A 15933-nucleotide genomic window follows, 5' to 3' on the forward strand; every position below is an offset into this window, starting at 1 on the left:
TCTGTCATTACAGGGATCTATTTTTGCACCTTTTTATGCAGGGCAGTAATGTTTGCTAATTTCCAAGCAGATGGCAGATGACTTTAAGCAAATGAGAGGGCCAATAGAACAGAGGGTGAGCAAGAGCAGAGGAGCAGGTTTTTAGGACACGTGTGCTGATGCCATCTGGACCGGTTGCAGAATCCGAGTCGAAGTTTGACAGCAAGCTCTCCACCTTGTCACAAGAAAAGGACGCAGATTCCAGGGAAATTTTGGTGCGATTGGGTAAGGTGGTTATAGAAAGCAATGGGTTTTGGACACAAGATTTTGATGCAAACACCGAGTTTCGGCATTCAACCTTTTTCACGTGTTGTATCAGCAGTGCGGCCTTTGGAGGTAAGGGAGGGTATGGAGGGGAACTTACACCAGAAACAGATTTGATTAGATGCCACCAGGATTTGGAGGAGGGAGAGAGATTTGAGAGTTCAGACTTGAGCTTGGTAAGATGTTGTTTTCTGGCTCTCCTGAGAGAGCTTTATGTTCCACACTCCCCCCTCATCGTCCCCCATCCAATTCCTCTATCTTTTCTACTGTGTCTGCGATTTGTCCCCACCATATTTCCGCAGGGCGCTCAAGGTCTGTCAACAACGCCCTTCTGGTAAAACTACCAAAATCACGAATCACTGCTCACATTCACTCTTTCATTCCTCTTTTTTCCCACCTTTGGAATAAACTCCCTCACTCTGTTCAATCCCATTCTTCCCTCCAGGCATTCAAAACAGCTGTTCACCACCACCTCTTATCGTACCCCATCCAATTCCTCAATCTTTTCTACCCCCGTTAATCCACCCCAAACACACATCCTTCAAATTCCCTGCTTTCCTTCCTGAAAGTCCCTGTAATGTCCATCTTGTATACCCCATGTTCCCCACCCCATCCCTTTCCCTTCCACAGATCTCCTCATGTCTCTGTTCCCCACTGTTTTGTCCTTCCCACTCCTGCCCCTCTTGTCTCATTCCCCCATTGCTGTGCATTGTGCGTTAGCTCTCATGAGCCTCGACAAGGTATACAAAAAAAAAGTCACAGTAACACACTTGTTCTGAGCTTTATGGAAGGAACTGAGATTTTACCCTCAGTTGGGTTTGCTTTCCATGAGGCAAAGGCAAGTTGTTTCAGGCCAACTTCTTTGCCACAAGCTTCAGTGAACCATGGGCGGGAGGGAGCGTGGGACAACTGAAGATGAGAGGGGATAAATCTGTGCATGAGGCAGAGCAAGTTTCTTTGAAAGAATTCCCAGGATGAGTTGATGTTTGAGAAAGTAGCGATGGGAGACCAGTCTCGAAGTTTTATGGCTGCTTGGAGATCCTGCCAGTTGGCTTGAGTGAAATGCCAGACTCGACTGCGCTGAGGTGGTTCTCTGATAACAGCCAGAGAGATGTCCACTTTGACAAGCACGTTGTCAGAAGAACTGATTGGAGCGGATGAAGAACAGCAGATATTTTCAGGGAAATTTGTCAAAATCAGATCCAGGAGAGATAGAGTACATTTGGTTGAGATCCGGGTCAGGAAATTGACCGATTGAGTCGGTCCCAATGAGTCGCAGAAAGCTTTTGCTGAGGTGCCATGACAGGTGAAAGAGTGGGGCGTGGTAATTTGGTCACGGTAAAACGGTCACAAGGTAATTTGGTCACGGTAAAACGGTCACAAGGTAATTTGGTCACGGTAAAACGGTCACAAGGTAATTTGGTCACGGTAATTCGGTCACAAGGTAATTTGGTCACGGTATTATTATTATTATTATTATTATTATTATTATTATTATTATTATTATTTATTATTCACTGCATTTAAGGCCAGTAAGGCCCAAGAGCAGTCATAAACATTTTCATTTCATGGCCGGCGAATCTTGTTGGCATAATGACGTATTGACCAAGTTTACTGACGACTATAATGGAATCGGAATTTAACAGTTGAGAGAGACAGAATCGATTCCATTGTACTCGTCAGCAAACTTGGTCAATACGTCATTCTGCCAACAAGATTTGCCGGCCATGAAATGAAAATGTTTATTACTGCTCTTGGGCCTTACTGGCCTTAAATGCAGTGAATACTAAATAATAATAATACCGTGACCAAATTTCCTGTGACCAAATTACCTACATTCGAAAGAGGTACCCACGACTTGGCACCTGGCATGATGACAATTGAAGTCGCCACATATGAGGAAGAGAGAGTTTGGATGAGAAGATAGAATTTCTGTTGGTCCACCTTTTCGGATTGTGAGGTGTAAATGGAGTCATCACTGTGGTGAACGGTACAGTGCACATATAAACATGAGGTGGGAGTGGAGGGGAAGCCGTAGCAGAGGTATTCCTGGGGGTATGGGGGAGGGAAGGCAGTGCATGGAGAGTGAGTTCTCTCAGGGCTCTGACTTCCGGTTCTGGGTTTGCAGGGTCTCTCATGGCTCTCTGCTGGCTTTCTCAAAGTTAAGTTTAAGGTCGTTATCTGTCCCGTTTTAACTTTATTTTCTCACCTGCATGTTACTCTGTGTTCTTTGTGTATGGCATCAGACGTGGAGACCCATCATGCACTGAGACCTACATAGGTGAAACTCGGAAAACCCTTAAGGACCTTGCCCGTATTAACCAACATCATCAACCAGCTTCTGACGAGGCTTTGAACTATTCTGTGTATCCGCACTTGAACCTGCATGGTCACAGCTTTGATAATGGTCAAGTTGCCATCTTATACAGAGGAAAAAAAGTGGTTTGCTCGAGGTGTAATGGAATCAATTTTGGAAAGAGTTGAATCACCATCCCAACAAAAATGGCGGTTTGCGATTTCATCTGTCATGTACGTGGGATAAAGCTAAAACATCTCTTTCACGCTGTCTGCAACCATCACGTGATTCCCGGATTGGTCTCCAGATCAACTCACCTTACCAACAGCCGAGGTAAAGTGGAATTTCTCAAGCTTCTTCTTCACTTTAACATCTCTCTTGTTTTATTGATTCATCCTTTCATTATTTATTTTCATGATTAACTTTCATTTTGTTTTGGAATTTTTATTTCATTTGCAGAAGTATGAATACTGTAAGTGTAAGCCATTCGTGGGCAACCTCCCATAATCAGCGGGCTGAACCTCCAGGGGCCACAAGACCCCCTTCTATATGGCAATTACAAGCCAAAATGATGCATTGTAATTTATAATGAGCTATATAATACATTACATCGACATTAGGAATAGAATGTAAGAAAGGATTTCACACGTCAACCCGTGCAAATCACATCACGAGCTGGTGATTCACGACTTTGCAGAGACTGGTTCACAGAATCTGGTACAGTACTTGTAAAATGCAAAGTGTTAAGCTCGCAGGACCACAGGTGGATGCCAAGCAGGCCACTGATTGGCCATCAACTACCATTAGCCCATTTTTCTGCTCATTTCCCCCCCCCCCCCAACTTGAAGCTACACTTTATTGACGTTTTAAATCATTGGTGAAAACTTTTTCCTTTCATGATATTGTGCCTTGCCCTTCCTTAGCTCGAATCTTTATCTGCTTTTTCGTACTTGCTAAGGTTTATTGCTTTTTCACTGCCAGAATGCACTATGAATCATTTTATAGAACTATAAAATTATTTTGTATAAACATTTGATTGTTTTTCTTGTAGAAAGTTTTTTTTTCTTTATTTTAAAAAGTACTACTCTTCACCCTTTTCCTCTTTAAATTTTCAGAAAGGACCGAGAGTTTGGATATCAGGACCAACACCGCTTCGAAAGCAGAATGGGGGACAAGAGAAATGATTACGTGAGAATATTTCTAACTGATGGAAAGTGCTTATTATTCTCTGAATGCTACTTATTCTCTCAGTTGTGGAAAGTCCTTGGTGACCTTTCATTGAAAATCTTTGTTTCCACAATAAATTGTGAACCACCGAAGGGATTTTGACCTTTTTTTCACTCATTTATTCCTATTTTTTTCCCACCTGTGGAACAAACTTCCACACACTCTTCAATCACATTCTTCCCCACCCCCAAAATCTCCAAGACAGCTGTTTGCCACCATCTCAGGTCATTCCCCATCCAAAACCATATTTCTACCATGCTTGAAATCTCCCTCTATCCCCAAGAGGACTGAACCTCCATGGTTCCTTAGATAGCATGATTGGGAGGAGATACCTCCTTCCAAATTTCCACTTTTACCTCTGCCACCAAAGGTGAAGGAGGTTTTCTTTTCACTCACCCCTTTCTGTTTGTTTGTCTGTCTGTCTGTTTGTTTGTCTGTGGACGGATGCGGATGAAAGTTTGTGGACAGGTTCAGTGTGTGACAAGGACGAACTGATTAGATTTTGGTGAAGATCCGGATCTGACTACTCAAATTTTTTTAAGTGATTCTTCCAAAAGTGATCCAAAAACGATATATAGCACGATATCTCAAAAAGTTGTGGACAGATTCTGATGACACTTGGTGGTCACATTGGGTGTGCGACACGGAAAAATTAATTCAATTTTGGTGGTTCCGAATCCGGATCCGGATCCGAGAATTTTTGAAGTGATTCTTCACCATTTAGAGATTGGGCTAAACTCATATATAGCCTGAAATCTCAAAAAGTTGTGGATGGATTCGGATGAAACTTGGTGGACAGGTTGAGTGTGTAACAGGGACAAATGGATTCTATTTTTGTGAATATCCGAATCCGGTTCTGGATATGATAATTATTTAATTTTTAAAAGTGATTCTTCACCATTGAGAGATAGGGCTCGAAAATGATATGGTACTGTGTAACATATTTCCAAACGTTATTGGGCCCGATATGTTCTGGATTCCGCAGTGGGTTTTAGAGGTGTGCACTCTATCGAGTGCCCTTTTTGTTTTGTTTTTCCAGTTTTTCTTCTTGAGAGTTTGCTTCTGTATCCATCCTGTCCACCCCATGCAACCTCCCATATTCCTCACTCTTTCCCACACCCAATATTTATCCAAACCTCCATATTAGTAGAGGCAGAAATTAAAAAGTGGCCTCGATAAGGATTTAAAAATCATCGAGAGGTAGAAAATGTCATCCACCATAGTCAGTTAGGAAATGGGTTGGGGCATATGACCAGGTAGGATGACATCAATTTTTGTCCCAAAAATGGCCCTTTTTTGTCAAAATTCGATTTCCCAAAAATCAGTGATTTTAGGGGTAGAGAAAGAAGATTTGCTCATAAAGCTCTCATTTTTGATGCCAGAATGTTTATTTACCACTTAAAATGAAGCATTTGATATGCTCTACAGGTTAAAATATGAAAAAGTTACAAAATTTTACTGTAAGGGGTCAGCAGCAGTCCAAAACGGCAAATGGCCCTTCCACCCCGAAAACTGAGCCCTTTTTCGGAATGGCCCCCCTAATCACAACTTCTGGTAGAACTGTAGACAAACTTTACCATTCTTCACCATGTGGACATATTCAGGTCGTTTTGGGGAAGTTTTGAGCATGATAGGTCAATCAGGGAGTGATTATTGAACAATCTCTCCAATGCTCAGGAAAATCCTTTTCCTTTTGGAGGGCAAATGACTACACAATGTCTGACAGTTTCACATTCCATTGACAGGCAAACAGCAGTTGATAGTCATGGTGTGACAAATGGAACATGTCTTTCAATACTGGAAAATCAGTCTCCCTGTCGCTCTGGAAGGTTCGTCAAACAAACTCATCTATCTCTTTGCATCATCAGCCACTGGAACAGGTTCAGTCTCTCAAACTTCTTGGCCTCACATTCAGCCATGACCTCTCCCAAGCTGGCCTCAAAAGCCAGGTACAGACTGATCATCCAATGTCGTTCCAACTCATTCCTTGAAAAATCACAACTAAACAGAGCACAATGCTTTTGTCTGTAGCTCAATGGAGTATGTTCTCTCTCTTGAGCTGGCACCTCAGCATCACATTTGGCTTTCCTGGATTCTGTGGAATCTAAAGTTCTCCCCAAAATTTGCATCTCCCCTGATGAGGCCGAAACACAAGGTTACAGGGCTGTTTTAACATTGCAGACAGGTAAGTAGCCTCTTTACATTGTTTTATTTCTTTATTTCTCGACTTATGCAGGACATATGCTTTCTTATCGTGACCCCCAAAATCCAGGATTGCTGCACACTTCCACTGTGCTCTTCCTCTTTTCTTCCATTTATGGAACTGCCTACTTGAGATAGTTCAATGGCATGCTTCCCTCCGGGAGTTCAAGCAAACAGTGCATCTTCTGTCACCCGCTATCTTCCATGCTTAACACAACCCTCTTGCTTGCAAGTTACTGTTTCCTTCTCTTCTCAATCTTTCTCCTTTTAATGATTGTTTATTTTTACATGAGCAGAGATGTTTTTTTTTATCTAAGAAATTGAAATAGAAAATTATTGAATCTGGATTGGCACTCAGCCCATAACATCTCAGTGAATGTGTCTACAGCATGACAAATTGTCCAGCAGGTCGTGGCTATTATGCTTACGTGGCTTTGCACCTTTTTTATTTATTTTTAAATAATCATAAACATGTATGCCTTGGTGTTGGCATAATGGTGAGGGTGGCGGGTTTGGGATCTTGGGGTCCTGAGTTCAAATCCCGCTCAGTTGTTGAATTAATACTAGGTGGGGGTTAACTCAGCCTGTCATCCTTCCGAGATCGGCAAAATGAGTGCCAGCTTGCTGGTATACTGTGTCGGAGTGGCGACCCGTCCAGGATTGTTCCCAATAGCCAAGGAGACTGCTTCAGCAGTACCAATGCTCTGCACAGAGTATGGACCCAACAGATGGATGTATGAATAAACATGTGCTCCACATGTATGATTTAATACTCAGCTATTTGTGAAGGGAATATTAATTTCACCAATATTCTTGGAATATTTAAAAAATGTGTTTTTGCTCTTGCTTTATTGAAATTTATCTGATCATGTTCCTTTTAACAAGACCCTACTTTATTGTTGAACCTCATGAACTTTCAAGTGGTTTACTTCATTATTCCTCATTCTTTTAGTGTCATGATGCAGAGCTCAGTCGAAGACTAAGCAATGCGGAATTGCTGGAAAATCTGGTGAGCCACGCTGTATTTTTTTCGGACTGTATGTAAGTACTGTACTTTGACTATGTACACTGGACAGTATATCACAAAGGCAATCATGATTTGCACATTGGAGTCGAGTTTTATTGCTCCCTATTCCCTGTATGTTCAGCAGTCTTTCTTTACTGAAAGCATGAAATTGACTTGCATTTGCATACTTGTCCAATCATACTCACTAACTCATCATCACCTTAACCCTCCTTTTATTGCATTTTCTGTCAGTGTCAGTTTATTTTTCATAATGAACTTCAAACCTTTTTTTTTGTTTGTTTGTTTGTTTTTTGAGCAATACCTCATTAGATTATTATCAATGCATGGATCGTGAGATCCCATTCTTTATCAGACTTTCAAACTAAGCCAGTTTTATCAGTCTATCAACATGATGTTTCACTTGTGACAAAATAGTGTAAAATAGAATTTCTTATAATGAGATGAGTTCTTTTTCTGCTGTTACTATACAACAAATGTTTTTCCTCTACAATGGTGTTTATAATATCCTTGTGGAACTTAAAACTTTAATAACTTTAAATATACACATGATAAAGCAAACAAACTGTAAATGGCATCTGAAAGTATAATTCTTAAAGTTTTGGTGATCTTGTGTTGATATTGTTATGTTTGTGGGTGGATGGAGGAACTTTATAGTAAAGGTCAGATTGTATCATATAGCAGGAGCAGGAGACATGAGCTGTGCAGGAGACATGAGCTATCATATAGCAGGAGCTGTGCATGAGCAGGAGACATCTGTAATTTAAGTAGGGAAAACTGTCAGCTTAAGTTGTTACCTGTCACCACACGGGGGTGGTGCTGTATTAATTAGGTGGGTTTAAGGCTAATTTCTCCCAGTATGTGATTGCCCTCTGTGACTTTTTCCTATGTTTTTGTATTTACAAAACCGAAAATAAAAGAACCACGCTTTCAACAACACCAACAACAAAAGCAGACCCGAACATTTCCGAGCAGGCAATTTACCCTGCCTTCTCGGCTTCGTGCCAGCAAGCCACGCCCCAAGGCTTATGATTGGTCGGTGGACGTCAGAAGATGCGAGAGAGGAGATAGCTGGTGTGAAGAATGCGGTTGAGACAGAGGATCTCGTTTTTGCTCTCCTCTCAGCACGACGGAATCGCAGCGGGATTTTTGTGTTCATGCTGTGTGAATTTGCCTGCGTGCTGGAGGAAGATGTTGGCCATTACTGTTCGGCTGAGTCACAAAGTTGTACGTTTCTGAGGAGAGGACAAGAGAAGAAGAGCGCACCTTGTGACCTTACCTCGGGGCCTCAGAAATCGTCCCGTGATATGGTCAAGGAGAAAGGTGGCGCCAATTTTGTGGCGAGCGGCCCTGGTGTAAGAAGAGCGGGGTCAGCACACTCGTTTGTGAGAAGAAGCTGCACGGCGGTTGGTGAGCCTTGGCATTGATAACTGCCGTACGAATACCTCACGCACGCTTCTCGCCCAGAGAGCGGCTTTGCGCCATTTTCGGGTGTGATTTCCCGTGCAGGACGAAGCGGTTCGATCGCCAAGCTCATTAGAGATAATCTCTGGACACCCAGCTTAGTGTCAGAATCAAGGGAGGGATTTTATTTTATTTTATCTTTCCCCTTATCTGTTTTTAAAACTGTGTGGAGACATCTCAACTTTCGGCTTTAATTTACCTCACGTTTCATTACCCTTTGATTTATTTTTATTATTACGCTTTCATGTATTTCAATTACAAATATTTAATTTATGTTCATTAAACAATTTTTATTAAGATTGCTTCTGTCTATTCATTGTGGGTTCGAGTATAAACCCTTGTGCTTCCGTCTAGTAAGCGCCTTTCCCGCCCTCCATCCCGCGCGCACGCGATAATCTCCAAGGATCACGTGTTCGCCTCCAAGGTAGAACTGTTTAGCTATCCATCCGGGTCGGTCTTAACCAGCATGGACAATACAGTATTTTTTCCATTTCATTTCAGATGTTGAAACTGAAAATGGTGATCTTAAAACCAAAGGTTAACTGTGTTTTGGCTCGCATAATAAATGTTCAAAGGGCCAGTGTGTTTCAAAAGAAGTGGTGCACTAGAAACCTAGCACCTCTTGTGCAAAAAGAAAGGTCTTTCAGACAAACGTATTTATTGTCACATACAACAAAGAAATATCAGAGATAACAGAAGATCTGATTTTGAAAATTATTGAACAGTTGCAGCAAATTTATAGCAATTGCTAAAGTGCGACCCATTCATTTGTCGACAAACTTGATCTCGCGTCCCCACATGTGTTTTGAAACACTCACTGTCAGTTCTTCAGCCTGGATGGAATGGATAGCCTCTGAAATGTTCACCGTCAGCTCTTCTATCGTATGGGGATTGTTTGCATGGACAATGTTTTCGAGCTTTCTCCACAGAAAAAAAGTATGGAGGGTTTTAAGTTAGGAGAACGAGGAGCCATAAACCACGAGAAATTATGTGATCTTCAAATTCTGCACTGACTGCATGCATGTGTGTGCAGTTGCACTGCCTTGCTGGAACGATCCATCTAGTTTCTCCTCTTTGGTTAGTTCGTTGAAAAACTGCTGGAGAATATCATTAATGTAATGTTCGGAATTTACGGTATCTTCAAAAAATATTAGTCCAATCACACTCAGTCTGGAAAGAGCACATCATAACACAGATTTTAATGGTTTTTTTTGATCATGCAATGGTTTTTTGTAGATTGCATGGGCATTATCTGTGGCCCAAATCCTGGTATTCTGGCTATTCATAAAGCCAGATATGTGGAACCATGCCACATCGACAAAGATGGTGCAGTCTAAAACCTGATCCCCTTTTTCTAATGTGAAATTTTGGAGCTTTGATGGAGGTTAATCTGCTTCTCTGTGTCTCCAAGTGCAATTTCATGAACATTATGCACTTAAGAGCGAACAAACTTAATTTAAATCCGTGCAGCTCTGAATGCCACGGTTAGTGAGACCCCTATTTGTTGCGACAAGCGTCTGAGTGATTTTTTTTCCTTGGGCATTTTTGTAAACTGTTGCCAATATCTCATCTGTCACGATCTTCGACCGACCACTTCGAGACTTGTCTGCAATGCTACCAGTTTCCCGAAACTTTTCAATCGATGCTTTTACACAATTTTGATGAGGTAATCGTCCTTTGCCGAATTTCCTGAAAACAAAGCCTGCACCTCAGCAGTGTACTTCCCATTATCGTGAAAAACATGCTGTTCCAAAAACACTCTTTCTTCGAATGTTAAGACCATTCATTATGGGTTGCCATAGGGATAAACCATTAACATCCGGCTTGCAGAAGTTCATTGGTGGGTATGTCATTTGAGTTAGTCAATGATGCCTGCAAGTAAACAATCATACATATTAGTTTTAAATTTTACAAACACACGAAACACAAGTATTTTGTTCAGTGCGCTGTGACTTTTGAAACACATTTTAACTCTGAGAAGAAAAGTCACTGCTTATTGCAGGAAAAATGCACCCACATAGGAACTCAGCAATTGGATGGAATGTTTAAATAAACAATGGATGATCCAGGAGGCCTCAAATCAGCGAGGAGACTCTGGCTGTCGTACAGAAAGCATTTGAAGGAGTCCACGAGAGTCGTGACATGCATCCGGTGAACGAACCATCTCGCAATCAACAGTGCACAAAATTCTCAGTGAAATTACAGGAACAAGAACATACTTACATGTCTCAGGTGGTTCATTGTTGTAGAAAGACTACCGTGCATGGTTCAAGTTCTGTCAACAGATAAAATCCACAATTTACTTCGGTTTATTGATGCGTTGACATTTTGTGATGATGCAACATTTGACGTCGGTGGCAAACTCAACTGCCATAATTGCTGCATTTAGGAGACAGCCTCAGGAAGTCTGGCAACATGAAAGTATCATCAAAAATCAGTCTCGGGTGCTGTCAGGAGGTCACACATCATTGGTCCTTTCTTTTGTGAAGAAACATCAGTCATTGGTAAACGTTCCTTTGCAATGTTGTTTAATTTCTTTGGCCTTGAACTGCGACGTCAAAATATTTGTGATAGCGCCTTCTTCCATTCAAGACTGTGTTCCCTGCCACTATGCTCTAAATGTACGATGGTTCTTGAATTGTGTCTTCCCAGACAAGTGGATCAGAAGTCGTGGACCAATTGCTTGGCCACATGGTTTGCTTGACCTATCCCCAGTGAACTACATTTTATGAGGTTATTTTTAAAACTAATCAAAACCACATTCTTTGGATTAACTTCGGGCTCGGATCATAAATGCAATTCATGAAATCACTCAGCAGCAAGTGGAGAATGTTTTCGATGAGTTTGAAAATCAGATTCAACGACTGATAATGAAAAATAGTGGTAATGTTGAAGCTGAAAACTTTGCACTGTATTGTGTAAAACCTTTATGAACTATGCTTTCACAATCCATTTACAGTTTGCTTCCATCATGTGACATCCAAAGTTATTACCTCTGCCACCGAAGGTGAAGGAGGTTATGTTTTCACCCCCTCTCTGTCTGTCTGTTTGTTTGTGTGCAGGATATCTCAAAAAGTTGGGGACGGATCTGGATAAAATTTGGTGGGCAGGTTGGGTGTGTGAAAAGGACGAACTGATTAGATTTTGGTGAAGATCCGGATCCGGATCCGCCAACGAGAATTTTAAAAACATTCTTCACCATTGAGAGATGGGTCCAAAAACGATATATAGCACAATATCTCAAATAGTTGTGGACAGATTTGGACGAAACTTGGTGGACACATTGGGTGTGTGACAAGGAAGCATTGATTCAATGTTGGTGAAGATCCGAATTCGGATCGGATAATTTTTTGAGTGATTCTAAACCATTGAGAGATTGGGCTGATCTAATATATGGCACGATGTCACAAAAAGTTGTGGAAGGATTTGGATGAAATTTCGTGGACAGGTTCGGTGTGTGACAAAGAAGAAGTGATTCGATTTTGGTGAAGATCCGAATCTGGATCTGGATCTATAATTATTCTGTTTTTTCAGTGATTCTTCACCATTGAGAAATTGGGCCAAAAATTACACATATAGCATGATATTTCAAAAATGTATTGGGCCTGATATGTTGTAGTGGATCAGGCATTGCGTGACGGAGTTGTGCATTCTACCGAGTGCCCTTCCAGTTAAAGTTTGAATTTGCTCAAGCACTTTATAAACATCCTGCATAAGATGTTCTGCTTTGCAGATTGTAATATTATTGACAACATCGGACTTATTCTCATTATTTTTTTTAAGATGTCATTTAGGATCACCAATGAGGAGGAAGCACGCCTGGCACTCCGTTCGTCCAAGTTCCTCACCCAGGCTTTGATGAATTATCGTCTAAATATTTCTGCAGATGTAAGAAGAAATGCTCCATTTTATGAAATATTTTGAGTATTCTGATTTTGTTTCGGCAAGGGTAAGCAATTAACTGGTTCTTGCTGTGCTCCCCCCAACCCCCTACCCCTCCTTCCAACCCTTTTCCCCACCCAACCCTTTTCCCCACCCTACAGTTGGATAACAGTGACAAGGGACGAGATCGTCCTTCAAACTTTTCCAGTGATCGCCCGCTTAACTTTCCTGGTGATAGTCCTCCGAGCTTCCCCAGTGATCGCCCTTCTGACTTCCCCGGCGATCGCCCTCCTGACTTCCACGGTGATCGCTCTCCTGACTTCCCCGGCGATCGCCCTTCTAACTTCCACGGCGATCGCACGACCAACTTCCCCGGCGATCGTACTACCAACTTCCCCGGCGATCGCCCTCCTAACTTCCCTGGCGATCGCCCTCCCAATTTCCCCGGCGATCGCTCTCCCAATTTCCCCAGCGATCGCCCTCCCAAATTCCCTGGCGATCGCACTACCAACTTCCCCGGCGATCGCACTACCAACTTCCCCGGCGATCGCCCTCCCAACTTCTCTGGCGATCGCGCTCTCAACTTCCCCGGCGATCGCGCTCTCAACTTCCCCGGCGATCGCGCTCTCAACTTCCCCGGCGATCGTGCTCTCAAATTCCCCGGCGATCGTGCTCTCAAATTCCCCAGTGACCGTGCTCTCAAATTCCCCAGTGACCGTGCTCTCAAATTCCCCAGTGACCGTGCTCTCAAATTCCCCAGTGACCGTGCTCTCAAATTCCCTGGCGATCGTGCTCTTAACTTCATTGGCGATCGTGCTGTCAGCTTCCCTGACGATCGCGCTCTTGGCTTCACTGGCGACCGCGCTCTCGGCTTCCCGGACGACCGCGCTCTCGGCTTCCCGGACGACCGCGCTCTCGGCTTCCCGGACGACCGCGCTCTCGGCTTCCCGGGCGACCGTGCTCTCGGCTTCCCAGGCGATCGTGCTCTTAGCTTTCCTGGCGATCGGGGGCTCAACTTCCCCAGCGATCGTCCATCAAGCCTCCTTAGTAATACAGGTCGGCTTGCAATTTAATTTGACAATTCCTGTGGAAACTTCTCATTTATTTGTCGTAAAGTCTTGTCTTCGGTTTGTATTTGCCTAATTTCTCTTCCTTAAATGTTTTTTTTTTTTTTGGCCAAGAGCTCCCTCTCAGGCCAACTCTCTGCAACAGCGTGTGCCTTCCTTCACAGTCCAGATTGGTCCCTCCACTGGGTTTTCCATCAATCAGCACATCACGTAACCGTTTCCCAAATCTACCATAAAACCAAGAATGGCATTGCTTTTCCATATTGCTCTTGAAGTAGCTTGGTTATTTTGTGTGCGCATGTACACAGGTGGCCCCCCCTCCCCATTCTTTAATGTTAATCCACACGATATATTATCGAACCGTCCCTCATGTTTGCATTTTCTTCTCCTTTTTATCCTCCTTACCTTCTTTCTATCGATTTTCATTTTCTCAATTCTCCCCTCCCCAACCTGTCAACATAATTCTCCCCTCCCCAAGGATTTTGCTTGTAGTTATGCTCTGATAAAGCAAAAAATTGATATTATTCAATGTTTAAACTTCTGTCATTTTGATATTTGCTCAAGCCTTTTGTAGAACAGATTATAAACTGGACAACTCTGAAGGGGCTTGATGTTTGGTTGCAAATCAAATGCCTTCCTTTACTGCAATTGAAACCCATTGTTAGTTTGTACTTTTTATTTTATAATAGGCAGGATCAGTGATATTTTTCATAACTTGGAAGGATTTCTGCAAAATAGCAATTGTGAACAGAATCGATGGTGCAAATGATATCTGCTAAATTCACCTGCATTTTGAAAAGCGTGTTGGAGAAGCCCCTGGTGTTGAAAGATCGTTCCCAAATTGGTGATGCAAAAGGAATTTGACTTCAATACCATGTGGTAGGAATATCGTCTGTAATAGAGTATTACTTGGCTTGGCAAGGTTCTATCGTTATTGTTGAATGTTGATAAATTTCTACATCAGATCACACTCAGCCCAATGGGAAAAAAATTCCACCCTCAAAAAGCGAAATTTTTTGAAAGAGGACGTAAAAAATGATGGTTTAAAAACTTTTTGGAGCTCCATAAATGTGTGAAAAGCTGGTATTTGCATATCTGCAAAAACAGCCGACTCGAGGGCGAAGCATTGGAGTGTACAGTCTGTGTGTGGAGTTTAAAGTTGAGAAAGAGCATATGCATTTCCGGTTTTCATGGGTGGTTAAATGGCCCTGCAATGAAGCTTGAAGTATTTGGCACTGCAATAATTACTTAATCCTGAAAACTTAAATACATGAAAATCTAAATAAATACTTAAAAATAAACATCACTTTTAAGATTATTATAAAAATAGATATCTAATTCTGCGTCGCTCAAGTGTAACTTTGAACCATTTATCACTGTTGTGATTTTCCTCTTTTTGACATGAGTTCACAGCATTAGGACAATAGATGGTGACCTCGTTGGTGTTTCAATTCATTAAACTTATTACCCAGTGGGTTTACAATTTTGTGACCTGCTGTGAACATGCTGATGTGTTGTTTTGTTTTTTTTTCTGATTTTTATTTTGTTTTTGTTTGCCAAAACACATGCATGTTTTTTTTTTAAGGAAAACTGCTAAAAGTTTTGCATGATTCATGAATTAAAAAAAAAAAAACGGACTGCCAAAAGGAAAACAAAACCTTTTTTGAGCAATCTTAAATATTCCATTTGTTGTGCTTTAGTGTTCTTTCAGAATTCCTTTCCCAGAGAGTTATGCAGAACCGTATTCAAAACAATGGAAATCCTCAACGCTGCTGTTTTTGAGCAATTTTGATTGTGACACTTAATTTGTTTTTGATGATATTCTTTCCATGAAGTTAGGGATCTTTGTAATAAGAACTACTTCCTGATTTTTGAAACTTTATTTGTGTACGAGTGAAGAACCCATCCTTTTGGACAAGAAAATGGCTCATTATCCACAAACCCCTCCAAGCCCTCTCGAATACCTCTGGCTGCGTATCCCTCTTCACAACCACCTATTTTTTGTTTGTGTGGTGGACCATCCACCCAAAAATGAAAACTCTGTACACCATGTCACCATGCCAGGTGGCTGGGCATTAACCAGTCATGGCATAGCAGCAATGGCCTACTGCAACTCTGTGGATTTGACCCAATCTGTGAACTTCCCAACCTGTATTTCTATTACTGGGATGTCCTCACTCCTGGACCAAGTAATGCCTTACTTTCCAAACAATCTATCTTGTTCCTCTTCTGCCCCTATTGGCTCTGATCACTTTCTTGTCAGGTCAGGTCAGGTCAGGTGTGGGAGCATGTGCCAGAGCAGCGCGTCGACTTTCTTGTCAAGGCCCATATATCTCTGGCTATTGTAAGGGAGCAACCTTAACAACATAGAATGTGGCTATTCACACAGGCCAACTGACAGGGTTCTTCTTGTGCTCCCCCCAACCTCTCACAAAAGGATTGAGCCACCATCTCCACAGCACCTGATA

The 15933-nt window shown here is 42.1% G+C and overlaps 1 protein-coding gene across 1 annotated transcript in view; it reads left to right on the top strand.

The window, feature by feature from the left end:
* The window catches only part of LOC147030578 (uncharacterized), a 263534-nt gene extending 248563 nt beyond the window's left edge, over window positions 1-14971 (top strand). Inside the window, 6 exon segments of the mRNA XM_085872191.1 lie at window positions 3715-3787; window positions 6981-7037; window positions 12300-12404; window positions 12560-13454; window positions 13582-13621; window positions 13623-14971. Coding sequence (XP_085728317.1) covers window positions 3715-3787; window positions 6981-7037; window positions 12300-12404; window positions 12560-13454; window positions 13582-13621; window positions 13623-13701 — 1249 coding nt within the window. The 3' untranslated portion in view covers window positions 13702-14971.
* The last annotated feature ends 962 nt before the right edge of the window (window positions 14972-15933 follow it).

Source organism: Eptatretus burgeri, chromosome 3 (genome assembly GCF_056783735.1).
Source record: "Eptatretus burgeri isolate ZD-2024b chromosome 3, Ebu_testis_v1, whole genome shotgun sequence".
Taxonomy (NCBI): domain Eukaryota; kingdom Metazoa; phylum Chordata; class Myxini; order Myxiniformes; family Myxinidae; genus Eptatretus; species Eptatretus burgeri.